Raw genomic sequence first — 19,914 nt, forward strand, 5'->3', positions numbered from 1 at the left:
CATCCAGACCCACAGCTCACTAGGGCCCAGAACAACCAGGTGCTGTCGAGTCAGCCCCGACTCACGGCTACCCCATGTGTGCCACCGTAGAGCTGAGCCCCACAGGGTTTTCAATGGATGACATTTACAGAAGTAAATCGCCAGGCCTTTCTTCTGAGGTGCCTCTGGGTGGACTCGAACCTCCAACCTTTCAGTTAGCAGCCAAGTGCATTAACCATTTGCACCACCCAGGGACTCCTAACTAAGGACCCAAAAAAACTCTGTTAAACCCGTTGCTGTCCAGTTGATTCTGACACATGGTGACTCCATGCGTTTTTCAATATTGAACAAATAAATGACTCGTGTTTCCTACGGAGATGCACAGACTGGAGAGTTCATCCACCAGGTGGCAGCCAAGCCTCACTGACATGCAGCGTGTATACCGTTCCACTTTCATCTAGGCCCAGTAGAAGTTACACTCATATTTCAGTTCAGCTCAGCAAATCCTATGCAAAGCATCCTAACCATGGGGGGCCTGAGAAAGCGGCAGGGGTTGGGGGGGATCGGTACACGGGCTCTGTCAGGAGGCCAGTCGCTGCCCTGGGGTAGCTTTCGGGTGGTGGCTGCGCACAAGGGGCATCGGCCGCAACTGAACGCGGGTCTCCCGCGGGGAAGGCAAGATTCTACCCTGAACCACCACAGCTGCATTCAAACGTGCCGTCCTTGATAAGTGAACGTGGGTCTCCCGCGGGGAAGGCAAGAATTCCACCCTGAACCACCACAGCTGCATTCAAACGTGCCATCCTGAAAGCGGAAGCATGTTGTCCAGCTTCTGCCCCGAGCTGCTGGCGCTGCTCCTGGTCTCTTGGTTGGATCCGGAAGAGCAGGGCTTGCTGTGCAGAATCAAGGGCAGTGATGCTGTGCTCTCCTTGCTCAAGGTCACGGAGGAGACCACGATGCTGCTCCTCTGGCGTTTAACATTCTTAGAAGTCTAGTGGTAATCGACGACACAGAACCCTCCCAGATGGACGGCCTTTCCCGTCTTTGCCTCTGATGATTTACGACAACCATCTTCCAACTCTGAGGCCGAGGGTCAAGGAAAGCGTGACCTCCTTCTTCACTCTTTAAATTCGACAAAGAAAACCTCAAGGTGAGCAAAGGCATAAAACCATATCAACCTACAAGATGTGAGACTTTATAGGGTGTGAATTATAAATTATAACACTCTTGATTAAAAAAAGAAAACTGTCCATGTAGAAGAATGCCTCCTTATGAACGGCAGCCCTCTGACCCTGCTTACTGGGGAGAAAGGAAAGCTGTGTTGTTTGTGCGAGACAGTGAAAAATGGGAGGCTCCTCAGAGGAGTTTTATAGACACAGCTCTGTGGCACTTGTAATAGCATCCTAGGGCACTGTAACGGAGGACCACAAGCTGAGTGGCTTTAAACAACAGAAATGTAATGTCCCAAAGTTGTAGAGGCTGGGGCCCAAAATCAGGGTGTCCAGTGAGCTGATTCCTTCTAAGGGCTCTGAGAAACTCGTCATGCCTCTCTTAGCTTCTAGTGACGGATGGGGACCCTGGGAGTTCCCTGATTTGTAGACGCATCACTCCAATCTCTGCCTCGTCTTCACACAGTGTCTTCCCTCTGTCTTCTGTGTCTCTCCTCCTCTTTTATAAGGACCCCAGTCAGACGGGATGAGGACCCACCCGACTCCAGCATGACCTCATGTTAACCAGTAACATCTTCAAAGACCCTAGTTCCAAGCAAGATCACGTTAACAGGTTCAGGGGTGGTTTTTGTTCCTGTTGTTAGGTGCCATCAAGTTGGTTCCAACTCAGAGCAACCCAGTGTACAACAGAACTGAAGGAAACACTGCCCGGTCCTGCGCCAGCCTCACAATCCTTGTTATTTTTGAGCCCTCTGTTGCAGTCACTGTGTCAATCCATCTCATTGAGGGCCTTCCTCTTATTCGCTGACCTCTACTTTACCAAGCATAATGTCCTTCTCCAGGGACTGGTCCCTCCTGATAACATGTCCAAAGTACGTGAGACAAAGTCTCGCCATCCTTGCTTCCAAGGAGCACTCTTCCAAGACAGACTTGTTTGTTCTTCTGCCAGTCCATGGTATATTCAATACTCTTCACCAACACCGTAATTCACAGGCAACAATTCTGCTTTGGTCTTCCTTATTCATTGTCCTGCTTTCACATACATATGAGACGATTAAAAATACCATGGCTTGGGTCAGGCACACCTTAGTCCTCAAGGTGACATCTCTGCTTTTGAACACTTTAAAGAGGTCTTTTGCAGCAGATTTGCCTAGTGCAAAGGGTCTTTTAATTTCTTAACTGCTGCTTCCATGGGAGTTGATTGTGGATCCAAGTGAAATGAAATCCTTGACAACTTCAATATTTTCTCCGTTTATTATGATGTTGCTTATTGGCCCAGTTGTGAGGATTTTTGTTTTATGTTGAGGTGTAATCCATACTGAAGGCTGTGGCCTTTGACCTTCAGTCAGTAAGTGCTTCAAGTCCTCTTCACTTCCAGCAAGCAAGGTTGTGTCATCCGTATATGGCAGGTTATTAATGAGTCTTCCTCCAATCCTGATGCGATGTTCTTTGCATAGCCCAACTTCTCGGATTTGCTCAGCATACAGATTGAATAAGTGTGGTGAAAGGATACAACCCTGACGCACACCTTTCCTGCTTTTAAACCACGAATGCATTATCCCCTTGTTCCGTTTGAATGACTGCCTCTTGATCTATGTACAGGTTCCTCACGAGCACAATTAAGTGTTCTGGAATCCCCTTTCTTTACAACGTTATCCACAATTTGTTATGATCCACACAGAATCTGAAAACAGGACGTGAAAATGCCTTTTTAGGGGACACAATTCAGTCCATGACACCATTAAGTTTGCAAAGAAAGATGCCTAACAGATCATAAGGGTTGGATCCCAATATGCCCAGTGAGTAAACATTCACCGTGGGGTGTGAAGTCTGCAGAACTTCTGAACATGGGCCAGAACGTCATCTTGACAACGAGTCTGACTTGGGGCGAGACTCCGCAGGTATCCCGTCAGGGCAGAGCCCGGCAGAGCAGCTGTTGAAGGTTGTTCTGAAGGGGCAGGGCTGGCTCTGGAGGTTCTGCGTCAGGTCTCTGTCGTCCTGTTCAGCCTCCATTCTGACGGTTGCTCCCTCTCCAGTTGCCCAGTGTTCTACTGGCCCTGCGATCTCACAGAGTCCAGATCCTGCAACCACAGCCAAACCTCACGATGCGCAGGAAGAAGGCAGCTCCCCTCCGCCTCCTGGATGTCACCCAGCATACGGAGAGGGTGGTTGTGAGAGGTTCCATGCTACAGTGGCGGACACGCAGATCGTACAGGCATGGAGAAGGACGGCCCTGGGGGAAACCAGGAAGCTTTCAGAGCTATGACAGTAAAATGTGTCAGGGTGTCTAACAGGTGGGAGCCCTGCTTCTCGGAGCACAGTAAATGTTAGTTGTTTGGTTGCTGCCTAGTCGGACCTGACTCATGGTGACCCCACGTACCACAGAATGAAACGCAGCCCAGTCCTGCTCCATCTTCAGGATCACTGATGTCTGAGTCCATTGTTGTGGCTACTGTGGAGTGCCTTCCATCCTAGGGGGTTCATCTTCCAGCACTATACTGGAACAACTGGTAAACCTATTGCTGTCGGGTCAATTTCAACTCATAGTGATCCTATAGGACAGAGTAGAACTGCCCCATAGGGTTTTCCAAGGCTGTAATCTTTACAGGAGCAAACCGCCACATCTTTCTCCCAAAGAGCAGCTGGTGGGTTTCAACTGCCGATCTTTCAGTTAGCAGCCACGTGCTTAACCACTGCACCACCAGGGCTCTTTGAAACAACCAGTACTGGCATCAGAATCACCTGGGCTACCTGCTGGAAACTGAAGATTCCTGAGCCTCCTTCCAGAAGCTCCAGGTCAGAATTGTGGGGAAGGGGTGTGAACATGGGGAACCTGCTAGTTTCCTAGGTAATGGTTGAAGGAGTCTTTGGCCTCAAGCGATGTCTGCTTTCCGCCCTGCAGAAGAATCCCCGGAAGGAAATGCTCCGGGCTTGATGAGCTGCCTGAGCTGTGAGAGGAAAAATACAATAAACAAAATGCAAATTAGCACCTCAGAAAGTTACCTTCACACATCTATTCCCCACCGTCGAGATTGTGAGCCCACTGAGAACCGAGGGTCTGGACTTCCTCGTCTTCATCACTCCCCGGCCTCTGCACCTGACAACACGCTTTGTGGACAGAGCACTGAACGCGCACAGTAGTGAGACGCCTTCATTGCAGAAGAGGGAATCGGGGGAGAGGGAGGTTAACAGTGTACAGAGGGAGGGGAGGCTCCTAGAGAAACCGGGAGGATCTGGGTTACGTATGCAGTGGGGGCGTTATGGATTGAATTGTGTGCCCCTAAAATATGTGTTGTCAATCCTAACCCCCTACCCCTGTGGTTATAATCCTATTTGGGGGTGGGTTTCTTTGTTATGTTAATGAGGTAGAATTAGTATGTCTTGAGTCAATCTCTCAGATTAAGGAAGAAAAGAAGCAGAGATGGGGGAAGACAGATGCGATGTCACACAAAGATCACCAAGGAACCACGGAACGAGGACCTTCCCCCAGAGCCGACAGAGAGAGAAAGGCTTCCGCTAGAGCCGGTGCCCTGAATTTGGACTTCTGGCCTCCTAAACTGTGAGAGGATAAATTTGTTTGTTAAAACCACCCACTTGTGGTATTTGTTACAGCAGCACTAAGAGGCTGAGAGAGGAGGGTTCTATCTAGAAACGTGAGAACCCTCCAAGACAGCAGAGGGCAGAAGAGTACTTTGTTCTGGGGAGGACAGGCTACAGAGCAGAAGACCTGCTCTTGGCCTTCCTGGGGGTGAGTGTTGATGGCAGTTAATCAGCCCTTGTACCATTGTGCTCCAGGTGTGCAGGCGATAGTAGATAACTTGTCTTCTTGGCTCCACATCTCCACCCATCCAGTGACGCCTGTACTGCACCCAGCAACCCTGGTGGGGAGCAGGGCTTTTGCTTGTTCTGGATCCTGCAGCTGGCTCCTCTTCATTTGACCTCTGGTTCTTGGGACTTGAGCTAGCAGCTTACCTGTGGTCTTGCCTTCTGATCTTAGGATTCGTCGATTTTCACAGCCTGTGAGCAAGAGCCCTGCTCTCCGACCTGGCAATCTTGGGTTCACCAGCCCCTGTGGCTGTGTGAATCAGAAGAAGCCTCTATCCTGACCCAAGGACTTTGGACATTCTAGCTTCGGCAACTGTGCGGACCATTTCCTTGATATAAATCTATATATATATATGTTTATATGCTTTACTGGTTTTGCTTCTCTAGAGAGCCCAGTCTAAGACACTGGGGTATGGGAGGGACAGTTGAGGGGTCCATAGATGGGGACATTGGATAGGGGTCTGCCAGTGAGGGAAGCTCTCAGTTCTTCACTGCCCCTCATGCAAGAGCAGGAGCCGTGGTGGAAGGTGGTTTACAGATATCACTCTTAATCCCCCCACTAACTGATACGAGACTGGTATCGCTATCCCTGTTTTACAGGAAGAAACTGAGACTAGGACAAATTTGCTCAGCTAATAAGTGGTTAAATTGCCATGCAAACGCACGTCTTTCCTACTCCACTCCAAAGCCTGGGTTCTTTTCTTCAACATTTGATTAAGTTTAACCTGTTGAGAGTCCTAGATTTGTAACATCATTAATTTCCCTCTACCAACATAGAACCCATGATGTCCCATCTCCAAACTCACTGAGGTCTGTCCCCCCCAAAATATACATAGGATAAACCACACGAACATGCCTGTCATGGATTGAATTGTGTCCTCCCAAAATATGTGTCAACTTGGTTAGGCCATGATTCCCAGTATTCTGTGGTTGTCCTCCATTTTGTGATTTTCCTATATATTATAATCTCTGCCTGTGGTTAAAGAGGATTAGAGTGGGATGTAACACCCTTGCTCAGGTCACATCATGATGCAATGTAAAGAAGTTTCCCTGGGGTGTGGCCTGCACCACCTTTTATCTTACAAGAGATAAAAGGAAAGGGAAGCAAGCAGAGTGTTGGGGACCTCATACCACCAAGAAAGCAGTGCCAGAAGCAGAGCACGTCCTTTGGGTTCCTGCACTGAGAAGCTCTTAGTCCAGGGGAAGACTGATGACAAGGACGTTCCTCCAGAGCTGACAGAGAGAGAAAGCCTTCCCCTGGAGCTGACGCCCTGAATTTGGACTTCTAGCCTACTAGACTGTGAGAAATTAAATTTCTCATTGTTAAAGCCATCCATTTGTGGTATTTCTGTTATAGCAGCATTAGATGACTAAAACAACGCCCATAAATGGAAAAGTGTCCACTTATACCCACACTCAGATCAGGTTTATGGTGCGAGGAGAGGTCACAATGGAAGGCTGTATTTTATCCAGACCGTCTCTGAGCAGGTGGAGCCATTAAATGACTTCCAACCACCACCATCCAGGTCTGATACAGGACTAAGAATTATGAGTAATCTGACCCATGAAACCTCTGCTGGACCAAATTAAAGACTCTGACAAAGGGGACTGACCTTAGCATCCACATGTCCATCCATGGATCGTTCTGTTCTATCCAGAGGCAGGTTTTAATCACTATTTACCATGACCACCTGGAAGACCCCTTTCCAGAAGATCCAGCTGCGGGCCGTATGCCCACTCCGAGCGAATGGTTTCATGGACTTCTCCAGCGTGTGTGTCCCCTTGCCTAGCAAACAAGTAAATGCACTCAGGTTTATCTTTTTAGTTTTTGATGGACTTTGTTTTATTCTGTAACACATCTGAGTCCCTCCCACCCCCATCTTGAGTACGGAGGTGGGCATCAAAATGCTTGCTATGCCCTTAATTGTCAGCTTTCAAAGACAATCAAGAATCTTGGAACCATATGGCTACAGTAATCAAAACAGCCTGGTACTGGTATAACAATAGACATAAGACCAATGGGAAATAATTGAGAATCCAGAAATAAACCCACACATCTATGGTCAACTGATTTTTGACAAGGGTGCTAAGTCCATTCTATGGGAAAAGAAGAATCTCTGCAATAAATGGTGTTGGGAAAATTGGATTTCCACTTGCAGAAAAATGAAATCAGACCTATGCTCACACCATACACAAAAGCAAATTCAAAATGGATTAAGGACCTAAACGTGCAAACTAAAACTAGAAAATCCTTAGAAGAAAATGTAGGGCCAACTCTGTCAGGCCTGGCTTCTAACAATGGATTATCTAATATAATAACAAAAGCACAAACAGTGAAAGACAAAATAAATAACTGGGACCTCATAAAAATTAAAAACTTCTGTTCATCAAAAGACTTTACAAAAAAAGTGAAAAGACAAGATACCAACTAGGAGAATATCTTTGGAAAACATGTCTGGTAAGAATTTAATAACCAAAATATATATTAAAAAAACTTTGACAATTTAACAATGAAAAGACAAATAACCCAATAATAAAATGGGCAAAGGACCTGAACAGACATTTAAGCAAAGAGGACATTCAAATGGCCATCAGACACAGGAAAAGATGCTCAGCGTCATTAGCCATCAGAGAGATATAAATCAAAACCACGATGAGATACCATTTCACTCCCACTAGAATAATGAAATGTGCAAAGACCTAGAGTTAGAAAACAAAAAGGGAAGAACACCCTCAGCATTTCTCAAGCTGAAAGAACTGAAGAAAACAGTCAAGCTTTAAGTTGCAATTTTGAAGGATTCTATTTGCAACAAATTGAATGATGCAGGAAGAGGCAAAAGAAGATGGAAGGAATATACAGAGTCACTACACCAAAAAGAATTGGTCAACATCAAACCATTTCCGGAGGTAGCATATGATCAAGAACCAGTGGTACCAAAGGAAGAAGTCCAAGCTGCACTGAAGGCATTGGTGAGAAACAAGTCTCCAGGAATTGACAGAATACCAATTGAGATGTTACAACAAGTGGGTGAAACGCTGGAAGCACTCACTAATCTATGCCAAGAAATTGGGAAGACAGCTACCTGGCCAACCATTCTAAAGAAAGCTGATCAATGGAATGAGGAAATTTTTGAACAATATCATTAATATCACACACAAGTAAAATTGTGCTCAAGATAATTCAAAAATAGTTGCAGCAGTAAATCGACAGGGAACTGCCAGAAATTCAAACCAGATTAAGAAGAGGTCGAGGAACGAAAGATATCATTGCAGATGTCAGATGGATCTTGGCTGAAAGCAGAGAATACCAGAAAAGATGTTTATCTGTGTCTTATTGACTATGCAAAGGCATTCAACTGTGTGGATCATAACAAATTATGAATAACATTGCAAAGAATGGCAACTCCAGAACACTGAATTGTGCTCATGGGAACTTGTACATAGACCAAGAGGCAGTTGTTCAAACAGAATAAGAGGATACTGTATGGTTTAAAGTCAAGAAACGTGTGTGTCAGGGTTGTATCTTTTCACCATACTAATTCAATCTATATGCTGAGCAAATAATCTGAGAAGCTGGACTATATGAAGAAGTACTCAGCATCAGGATTAGAGGAGATTCATTAACAACCTGTGATATGCAGATGACACAACCTTGCTTGCAGAAAGCTAAGAGGACTTGAAGCACTTAATGATGAAGATCAAAGACTACAGCCTTCAGTGGATCATACCTTAACTTAAAACAAAAATCCTCACAACTGTACCAATAAGCAACATCATGATAAATGGAGAAAAGACTGAAGTTGTCAAGGATTTTATTTTACTTGGATCCACAATCAACACCCATGGAAGTAACAGCCAAGAAATCAAAAGATGCATTGCATTGGGCAAATCTGCTGCAAGACCTTTTTAAAGTGTTAAAAAGCAAAGATGTCACTTTGAGGACTAAGGTGTGCCTGACCAAGCCATGATATTTTCAATCACCTCGTATGCATGCCAAAGCTGGACAACGAATAAGGAAGACCAAAGGAGAATTGATGCCTTTGAATTTTGGTGTTGGTGGAAAATATAGAACACCATGGACTGCCAGAAGAACGAACAAATCTATCTTGGAAGAAGTACAGCCAAAATGCTCCTTAGAAGCGAGGATAGCGAGATGTCATCTCACATACTTTGGACATGTTATCAGGAGGGACCAGTCCCTGGAGAAGGACATCATGCTTAGTAAAGTAGTAGGTCATCAAAAAAGAGAAGACCCTCAATGAGACGGATTAACACAATGGCTACAACAGTGGGCTCAAACATAGCACCAGTTGTAAGGATGGTGCAGGATGGGGCAATGTTTCATTCTGTTGTGCATGGGGTCGCTATGAGTCAGAACCAACTCGTCGGCACGTAACAACAACAGGATGGCTAAGATTTAAAAAAAAAAAAAAAGAAAGAAAAGGAAGAAGGAACAAATATTGGTGAGCATGTGGGGAAATTGGAACCCTTATCCATAGCTGGTGGGAATGCAAAACGGTATAGCCATTGTGGAAACCAGTGTGGCGGTTCCTCAAATAACTAAAAATAGAACTACCATATGACTCAGCAATTCCTCACCTAGGTATATACCCAAAAAACTCGAAAACAGAGACTTGCATACCAGTGTTCACTGCAGCACTATTCACAATAGCCAATAGGTAGAAACAACCTAAGTGCCCATCCACAGATGAATGGGTAAACAAAATGTGGTTCATACATACAATGAAGTACTACTTAGCCAGTAGGAGAAATGAAGTCTTGACACATGCAAAATATGGATGGAGCTTGAAGACATTATGCTGAGCAAAACCAGCCAATCACAAAAGGACAAATACTATATAACCTCACTTACATAAAAAGACAAGAAAAGGCACATGTATAGAGATCAAAGTTTATTAGTGGTTACAGGAGCAGGAGGGAGGGGGGAGAATTGCATTTAATGGTGATGGGAAAATCGCATTGATTAAGGGTAGGGTTGCAGGGTTACACAGCCAATTTTTGTAATTGCTGTCAATAAGTTGTACACCTGTAAAAAGGTGAATTGGCAAAAAGTTGTAGGACAGATATACTTACAACAATGACCAAAAAAAGAAGGAAAGAAAAGCGTAGCTTATGGGACTGCTTATGTACAACCAAACACCTTACAGGATTTGGTTCCTTGGTTTGGAGATTTAGGGTCATGGTTTCATGGGACATCCCAGTTAAGTGGCCTAATAATATGTTTGGCACTCCTGTTCTACTTCCTAGTTCATTGTGTATTGCCTGCGGTCTTAGAATCTTGCAAGCAGCCATCCAAGGCACAACAATTCACCTGCAGCAATAGAGAAAGAAGGAGAGTCAGGAATAGAAGGATGATATGGAATTTGTGGCGAATTACCTCCATGAACAACTGCTTTCTTTGCCATGAGACTAGAAGAACTGGATGGTGCACCTGTACCATTACTGAATATTTTGATCAAAGATTCATTCCATAGACGAATTCTGATCAAAAAGGGGAAAATGCAGAACAGGAGTTATCACGGACTCCAGACTTTCTGGAGCCATGGAGGGTGGCTGAACCCCTGAAACTATTGTCCTGAGATCATCTTTAAACCATAAACTAGAAATCTCTCTTGAGCTCTTCTTAAAACCAAACAACAGTTTAGCTTAACTAATAAAGAATATCTACCTTGAGCATTATACTCTTTCAAGAACTATCTATATGGGATCAAATTGACAACAGCAACTTGAAAGATTAGACAGGAAACTTAGGGGCAGTGAGTTTATGTTAATGAGGGAAGAACAACTCAGAAAAGGAAGGTGAGCATGGTTGCACAACTTGAAGAATGTAATCCATGTCACTGAACCGTACATGTATAAACTGTTGAATTGGTGTATGTTCTGCTCAACATACAACATATTCTCAACAACAAAATAAATAACATTTAGGAAAAAAAGAATCTTGGATCCATCACATACATGGCCCTGAGTGCACGAGCCCCAGGAAGTTCAGGAGACATCCATGGCTCAGCCTCCAGGACCCTGGCTTGCACCCTGGCCCAACTCTTACTCCAAGGCAAGGCCACTGCTTTGATGGGGATGAGAGGGTATTGATTCCAGGGAACTCCCAAGTAATAACTTCTCCTGCACTTACTTCACAGAAATCAGTCACTGAACCGCACTGTGTGAGAGATCAAAACAAAACAAAATGATGTGTGTGGATTGGACTGTGCCCCCCGCCCCACAAAATATGTGTTGGAATCCTAACCCCTGTACTTGTGAATGTAATCCTGTTTGGGAATAGGGTTTTCTTTGTTATGTTAATGAGAACATACCATTGTAGGGCATGTCCTCAACCTGATCACTTCTGAGTTATAAAGAGAGCAGAATCAACACAGAGAGATGCACACACAAACGGGGAAGACAGATGCCACTCGAGGATTCCTGTAAGCCAAGGAACCCAGGAACGCCTAGGGCTACCGACAAGGACGGAATCGACACGGCCAAGACCCTGACGGAGACTTACAGCCTCCGGAGCTGTGAGAATCAGCGTCTGTATTGTAAAGGCACCACGTGTGGCGTCTGTGTTGCAGCAGCACTAGGAAGCCCAGACACGCTGGGCCACGTCCTGAAGGGGCCGGCACCTGCTCGGCACCCTCCTTGACCAGCCCAGCCTAGTGTGGAGCACCTGCAGGACAAGGGCAGCTGGTCTGGGCCGAATTTCATTTTGTTCTTCTTATTTGTCACCCTCAAGTCCCCTAAATAAGCCAGCCACTACTGTTTCAGAAGCATGGTGACACACCTTGCCAGACGTCCACTTACAAAGCACACATTTCCCAAGAAGCTACCACAAGTCAGGCTCTGAGAGGGCCAAAGGGGTGAAAACATGATGTGGACATCCAGGTCCCCACCCTCCAGGAGAGCTCTGTCAGGGGCAGAAATCAAACTAAGAATCTCTGTGAATCGGTCTCCAGTGCACAGCGAGGCATATCCAGGGCGTGGGTGGCACACCGGGCGTGCAGAGTTGGGTCTTAAAGAACCAGACAAAGGTTGAGGGTCAGAAGATCGCCCTAAGTAGAGACAAGAGCATGCAATGCTCCACATTATGGAAAAGCGTGGATGTGGCTACAATTTAGCGAACTGGAGTTCCTGAAAGTGGGCGGGAGGGGGCAGCTGGCCCTGTTACTAATCCATTTGTTTATTCATCCGACAAACAGTCAACATTACATGCCAGCCACCAGGCTAGATTGTTAGAATGATGTTTTGTTGTTAGCTGTCGTGGAGTCAATTCCAACTCATGGCGACCCCATATGTGCAGAGTAGAACTGCTCCATAGGGTTCGCAAGGTTGTAACATCTCCAGAAGCAGATTGTCACAACTTTCTTCCAGCGTACCTCTGGGTGGGTTCAAACCATCAACCTTTTAGCTAGTAGCAGAGTGCTTAACTGTTGGTGCCCCCCAGCGACTCTACAATGCTTGGTGTACATAGGTACATATTGGTGAAACCAACCAGTGCTGTACCCAGGGAGCTCAAAATATAGTAGGGGAGACAGATGTAGGCAGACAAAGAAGAAAATGAGTACACGTGGTGGTAAGAGTTATCATGGATCAAACAAGAAGCTAGTCTACAGGATAAACAGTCTACATGAACCATGGCCTCTACCATGAGACCAGAACTAGACGGTACCCAGCTACCACGACTGACTGTTCTAACTAGGGCCACAACAGATGGACCCTGACAGAATGGGAGAAAAATATGGAACAGAACCTCAAATTCCTAAAAAACATACAAACAAAAAAAATCTAGATCTACTGGGCTGGTTGAGACTAGAGGACTCCCCAAGATTATTGTCCTGAGATACTTTTAAACCTTGAACTGAAATTAACCCCTGAGGTCACCTTGTAGTTAAATAACAAACTGGCTGAAAAAATAATGACTATCACTTATAAGTACTGTGCTCCTTTAAAAAATCACCTATATGAGACCCAACGGTCAACAATTACTTTAAAACAAAGCTGAGAATGTAACAGGGCAGGGAAACGAGATTAATGGAAGTGGAACCACCAGAATGGAAATAATGAGAATGTTCACACATGGTGAATGATGTAAGCAATGTCTCTGAACTACTCGCACAGAAACTGTTGAATGGGAATCTAAACTGCTATGTAAACCTTTACCAAAAATACGATCAAATATTATTTTAAAAAAGTTATCATGAAAATAAAGAGAACAGATTAGAATGCAGGTAGGTGTCACCTAGATCATGTGGCCAACGGAGCCTTAGCTAATGGGTAACAGTTAAATAGTTAAGCCTGAATATGAACCAGCCACAAAGAATCAAGGGAATGGTGTGCAGGCACAGGGAACAGCATCTGCGAAGGCCCCAAGACAGGAAAAACTTGACACGTTTAAGGCTCCTGAAGGAGACTGGGGCAGAGTGAAGAACCACCTGAGATACAGGTGGACAGGTAAGCCAGGCCAGGTCAGGCAGGGCCCCAGTGACACGTCTGCATTCCTCTCTGAGGACAGTGGAAGGTCATTCAAGGGTACAAACAGAACACCCTATGTGAGTTAATTTACGAGTTAGGACCGTTTCCCTCACAAGCCTGCAGAGAATGCATTATACTATGAGCAGTGGACTAGGGAGGCGGGCTCGGGGAGGCCGGGCTTGGGGAGGCCGGGCTTGGGGAGGTGGGCTCGGGGAGCTGTCACGAAAACAGCAGCAGAGAGCAGAGCAGCCAGGGGGAGACCGGTGACAGCCAGAGGAAGTCAAGGGTCCGGGTGTGCTTTGAACACTGCCCTGGCGGGAAGGTATGGCCATTCATCTGGGAGCTGTGAGGGGTAGGGGGACTGGGGTGACGCCCATGGGTGGGTGAGGCAGAGACAGGAAGGCCTGGAGGGTCACAAGCTTGGGGTGGGAATTAGGAGTTCAGTCTGGAGCAAGTGAAGTCTGAGATGTTTCAGGGACACCAAGATCAGCCCATGCACCCAGATCAGCAGAAGGGCCAAAGAACCAGAAATTAGATCTCCCAACTCCTAATGAAAGAATACTTACTCCATAAATGTCCACTACAACAACAACAACAAAACCAAACCCTTTGCCGTGGAGTCGATTCTGACTCATGGCGAACCCATGCGTTACACAGCAGAACTGCCCCATAGGGTTTTCTTGGCTGTGATCTTAGTGGAAGCAGGCCACCAAGCCTTTCTTCTGCAGTGCCACTGGGTGGGTCTGAATTACCAACCTTTAGGTTAGCAGTTGAGCGGGAACTTAATCCCAAATATGGCCCTTCCCCTCCCTGCAACTCTCTTCTCCCCTCCTTGGGACAGCTGTGAACGCACCTGACACGGCTCCAGGTCACCCAGACCAAACCCACAGCCCTCGCACATGCAACACCCCAGCAAGACAGGACGACCAGAGCCGATTGCAAGATGAAGACTGGGTCTGGTAACCTATCCAGTTCTGTTGCTTCCTGTCCTCTCAACGCGCCGAGTGACAGGTTCTGCAGGCTGACTTCTCAGGTGATTGACCTGGTTTGCTATCATTTAATCTCTGCCTTGCTGAAGGCAAACCTTGTTTTTCACCTTTCCCTCCTCCACACAAAGGAAGTTGCTCCTCGTTTCTCACCCACTCTGGTGATCCTGCCCTGATTGGTACCACCAAAAAGGAGATATCTACAGACAAGGTCCCACCACCTATCTGTCAGTTTGTTGTACTGTGGTGGCTTGCATGTTGCTATGCTGCTGCTGGAAGCTATGCCTCCAGTATTTCAAATACCAGAAGGGTCACCCATGGTAAACAGGTTTCAGTGGAGCTTCCAGACTAAGATAGACTAGGAGGAAAGGCCTGGTGATCTACTTCTGAACATTAAACAATGAAAATCCTATGGATCACAACAGGATACTGTCTGATATAGTGCTGGAAGATGAGTTCCCTGTGTTGGAAGGTACTCAAAATACACAGTGGCCAAAACCATGGACTCAAACATAGCAACGATCATGAAAATGGCACAGGACCGGGCAACACTTTGTTCTGTGGTACACGGGGGCTGCCGTGAGTTGGCGCTGACTTGATGTTCACTAACAACAACAAAGACAAGGTCAGGCCAACCTCAATCCAAGCGGCACTGAGTTTTGTTTGAGGAGAAGAAAAAGGTTTAAAACTAGAGAGTGGTGATATTGCTCAATACGGTGAATGTAATTAATGTCATTGAATTGCACACTTAACATAGGCAAAATGGCAAATTTTATGTTATACATTTTTTTAATAAAATTTAAAAAAAATAATTCAGGCTAGAACCAGACTGCCTGGGTTCAAATCCTGGGCGTGCCACTTACCAACATGTGACCTCTGGCACCTACTTAAGCCTCTGTGCCTCCTTTCTTCTCCTATAAAATGGGGTTAATAGAACTTCATGGGGTTATGAAGATCAAATGAGCTAATATTTGTAAAGCAAGTAGAAAGTGCCTGGGTGAACCCGCAGTCCAGTGGGGACACACAAACTCTCGCAGGACAGATGGCATTAAGTGGCATTGTATCGCTGCCCACACCTGCTGGGGCGGGCAAAGGAGGGTGCAGTTAACTCTGGCGTTGCCTGGCTGTGACATGCTTCCAGAGGATATTTGGGTTGGGCTTGGAAGTATGAGTAAGACTCTGACAGAAATGAAAGAGAAGATGTTTTGTGCAGATGAAAGAAGATGATTTGTGGCCCTGCAGCATGGAAGGCACAGCCATTCTGAGACAGAACTGAAAGGTGAGGGCAGAGGGGGAGGAGGGGGTATAGCTACAGACAAAGTCAAGGGGTCCTGAGGGCCATGCTGTCATTAGCAATATAAAAAAGCAATAATCCATTTTTGTGCACTTCCTTGAACTGTTCTTGCTCTGCCTGTGAAAGCTGTGAGTTCAGAGTCCTGGTTCCTTTTATTAGGGAATGGTATTTAGAGACCAAGATCTGAGTGCTGGGTGTGCTCATTGCTACTGAGTGTCACTGCTTCTAGGCCCTTTCGGTGGGCACAGCTGGGAAATATATTCTCAAAAGCTCATGAGTTCACCTACAAATCAGTAAGAAAAAGTCAGAAAACCCAATAGAAAAATATAAGCAATAATATAATTTGCAATCTCAGACAAAACCAGGTTAGAATAGAAACACTGCCTCCAACTGAAAAAATAATATAACATTATAATGCATAAGCAATAATAGAATATAACCTGCAATCCTGGACAAGACCAGAACAGAACAGAGTCCAACCGACCTATCCTCGGACACATCCAGAAGGTGTTAGAACAGGCAGGAAGGCACTTTGTAAATCACAGAGCACATGCAAGGACAACCCACTGTGATCACAGCCTGACTGAAAACAGCAGCAGCAATAACAGGCTTTCAAGATGGTCACATTCTTGTGAGAAGCACAAAATCTTGGGGGTTTGCAGCGAGGGTGTTAGGAGTGATCACCCTGAATAGTGGCAGAAACAGCCTTGTCCAGGCAGGAGCAGACTTCACCTTAGCCAGGTGTTGGCAATTCCCCTCCCCAGCAACCTCCAGCTGCCTTTCTTGGGGCTTCAACTGGGCGGAGACCTTGATGTCTCCAACATCTCTCCCCATCACTGGCTCTGTCCGCTGGGGGGGGTCCCTTGGGGGTCCCTGTGTTGATCTGACCTTCCTGCCATTGGCCTCACATCCTGCTGTTCGCCCTGCCCTGGAGGGTGTGTCTCCTCCAGGCTGTCCCCCAGGCCCTCCTCCCTATGTTTGCTGTGGCTGTGCTCACTGCATCCAGGAGCCGCTCAAATTTCTGCCTGCAGGTCACACGTCTTCTGGCCCCAGAGCTTCTGATGACCTGTTGCTGCCCACACCAAGAACATTAGAGCAAGAACAAATGACCGGCGATTCTGCTTTGAAAAATGGTCTGAATCAGCCTTCGTGTTCTGATTATTTTTCTCTTGGTTGGGGGGCGGGGGGAAGGGAGAAGGACAAAGACGGCTTATTTCAGTTGCTTGACCAAATTATACAGTTAACCGCACCAACAGAAAAACCGATCCAGTATATTCCTTAAGAGCGTCAGACGTGTTTCCTGGTGTTCTGTCATCCTCCTGCCCAGGAGAAGAAAAAGACGTTAGAATAAATGGTTCTCGTAAAGGGGGTGATGATGGTGTTTCATAGCTTGGCTGTGAAAAATAAGAAACCAAAACAATATTTTAAAAGAACTCTTCCCTTTCAAGCTCAGGGAGCAGTGAGTTTGAGATAATGGTGGTAGAATAATGTGGAAAAGGATGATGAGAATGGTAGCACAGCTTGAAGAATGTAGTCAATGTCACTGAATTATGCATATAAAAATTGTTGAAATAAGTGTATACATCCACAAAAAAAAAAAAAAAAAAAATCCTTCCCCTCCTCTCCAAACTGGTCTGATGAGGGTCAGGAAGATGAAAGGGAACCAAACAAGACTTAGAAATAAATATCCCCAAGCACCCCTAAGACAACACCTTGTCGGCCTCCATCTGGATAACTGAGCAACCTCACTTTCTTACCTGCTATAGAAACTTCCACAACAAACCTCCTCGCCTTGAAGGTGATCAGTGCAAGACAGACGTTTACAGAATATAGTGCAAGCACAACCTCCCCCACAAAACAAATCAAGACCTTCTTCCCTCTCTCCATGCACACCTTAAATCAAATCCACTTGCAGCCACAAAATCAGATAATTCATGTAGATGGACAAAAAGCCTCAACTGTATCATTTGCAAAAAAATTCAACAACAGTAAACCAAGAAGATCAAAAATAACTGAAAGAAAAACAAAAACTTGGATGTCCCTGATGTCCTAGCCTAAGCCCAGCACCAGCAATTTTTCAGATGTTTAGAAAACGTCAACATCTTCCATTCCCCAAACCGTTGTACAATTAGACCCTGTTTTTCAAAATTCCCTGTGAAAGTGGGGTCCAGCCTGTACCCCACAGATGGTACCAGGCAGCACAGCATCAGTGACAGCAGAGAGGCCGATGTATTCCTCATTTAATGCCGTAGGAAAATCTATTACAAGATGCATCATGCCCTGTTTTTCACTGACAAAGACCTCAGCAATGGGCAAAAGGAAATTTCCTCCCCCACCCCCGCCCAGGGCCCATCATCAACTTTGTTTTTCAAAGGTCTGTGCGTCTCAGACTGCAGCGTGTATAGCAATCACCTGAAAGACAAGGTAAAATCGGTATTTCTGAGTTCCTCCTTGGTCTACAGTCTCTGGGTGGTGCAAAGGGTGAAGCCCTCAGCCGCTAGCTGGAAGCCTAGAGGTTGGAGTTCACCCAGAGATGCCTCAGAAGAAAGACCTGACCATCTACTTCTGAAAAACCAGCCATCGAAAACCCTAAAGAGCACAGTCCTCCTCTGACACACGCGGGATCTCCACGAGTCGGCATCAGCTCCACGGCGACGGGATCCCTGGACCTAGCGATTAAAATCCTAAGACGTTCTGATCCAGGTGTTTGGAGCAAAGCTCTTTGAATAACAGTAAAGCTTCGTGCCTGGGTGTGGTGGGCATGCGGGGGGCGGGCTCAGGGGAGAGGAGGCTCCGGAGAGAGGGGCTGGGCCTCGGAAGGCTCTCCTGCCAGGTGAGGGGCTTGGTCTTCCCCCAACGGGAAGTCAGCAGGGGTGTGGCGTGGTGAGCTCGGCATTTAGCAGGCCTCGGCTGGAGGCTTTCCCTGGCCCGTCTCTGCCCCACCCCCACCCCATCTTAATCTAGGAGATGGTACCACTCCTCTGTGCCCATACCAGCCTGCACATCACACCAGCCTGCACATCCTTCCGACTCACCCCGACCACAGTGCGCATAGCAGGGGCTTGGGTATACACTGAACCGGAAACCCCCTTTGCACCACCCAGGCTCTCCCCGTCGTGTACGAGGTGCCTTCAGGGGCCACCACTGAACCCTCATGTTCCATTCACCACCACGTCACCTCCCAAGGTCCTGATTTTTCATGTTGAAAGTAACCCCACTGCCCCCCTCACACCTTGTTCACGTGGCCTAGAATGTTCCATTTCCAGCCGAGAGACCAGGCTCTATTTCTAAACCCCTCGTTAACCAGAAGGTATTAACCTCATAGAAGGAGTCAGAAGGAAACATCAGACACCCAGATTTTCGATCCTAGGCCCGAGAAGCTAATTTGCTCCTTAAGTCTGCAGAAGTACCCACCTCTCACAACCCCCAAAGTCCACATGGGCAGGACTAGCCCTGGGAGAAGCCCATGATTACAGCATGAAAAGCACGTGGTGTCCAGAGCCACAGAAACCCTAAAGCAAGACACCTGGCTTCTGTTCAGACCCGCCCCCCAGCTCCACGCACCTGTCCCAGTCTGCGCAGCACCCCCACCCACTCAACGGGCCATGAGAATTTTAAAATTCTGATTTTTTTAGTAAGAAGGCAAGAAACATTTTATGAACTCGGGAGCACAGATTCAGCCCTCTGAGAGCCCCCCCTCCATGAGCTTGCCCTCAGCGAACAGACCTGCGATATTAAATGGGGGTGGGGGGCATAGTGACAAGCCGGGACCAGCAGTCCTCTTCCCGTCAGCCCGGCGCCTTCTCCACCGGTGCGCGTGTGGCATCGCATTGACCTGTGTCCCGGGTCCCTCCGCTTGTTCTTCATCATCTGGGCAGCTCAGCGCGGGCCCTTGAGGCAGACAGGCTGCACTGGGGCCCCTTAACCCCGGTTTTCACCGACAGCCTGCGCGGGGGCTGCAGCCCTGAGCAGTGGCTACGGACACGCCTCCGCGGTTCAGTCGCGGGCTCAGGAAGGCCCGGGGCCCACCCACTACCAGGGCCGGCCCCTGGCCGCCCCGGCCCCAGGCCCCAGCAGTCCTGGCCACCCCCTCGCCTCGCCTTTCGCCCCCGCGCCCCGACCAGGGGCGGAGCGGCGTCGCGGAGCCCGCGCCTTGATGAGCCGGCACCTG

General features: G+C 47.0%; 1 protein-coding gene across 1 annotated transcript in view; it reads left to right on the forward strand.

Annotated features, from left to right (window-relative positions):
- Positions 1-797: 797 nt before the first annotated feature.
- Positions 798-19,914, forward strand: part of NOBOX (NOBOX oogenesis homeobox) — a 24,839-nt gene continuing 5,722 nt past the window's right edge. Inside the window, exons 1-2 of the mRNA XM_012557280.1 lie at positions 798-951; positions 19,688-19,907. Coding sequence (XP_012412734.1) covers positions 798-951; positions 19,688-19,907 — 374 coding nt within the window. The remainder of the gene's footprint in view (positions 952-19,687; positions 19,908-19,914) is intronic.

The sequence above is a fragment of the Trichechus manatus genome, unplaced genomic scaffold (genome assembly GCF_000243295.1).
Source record: "Trichechus manatus latirostris isolate Lorelei unplaced genomic scaffold, TriManLat1.0 scaffold00093, whole genome shotgun sequence".
Lineage (NCBI taxonomy): Eukaryota > Metazoa > Chordata > Mammalia > Sirenia > Trichechidae > Trichechus > Trichechus manatus.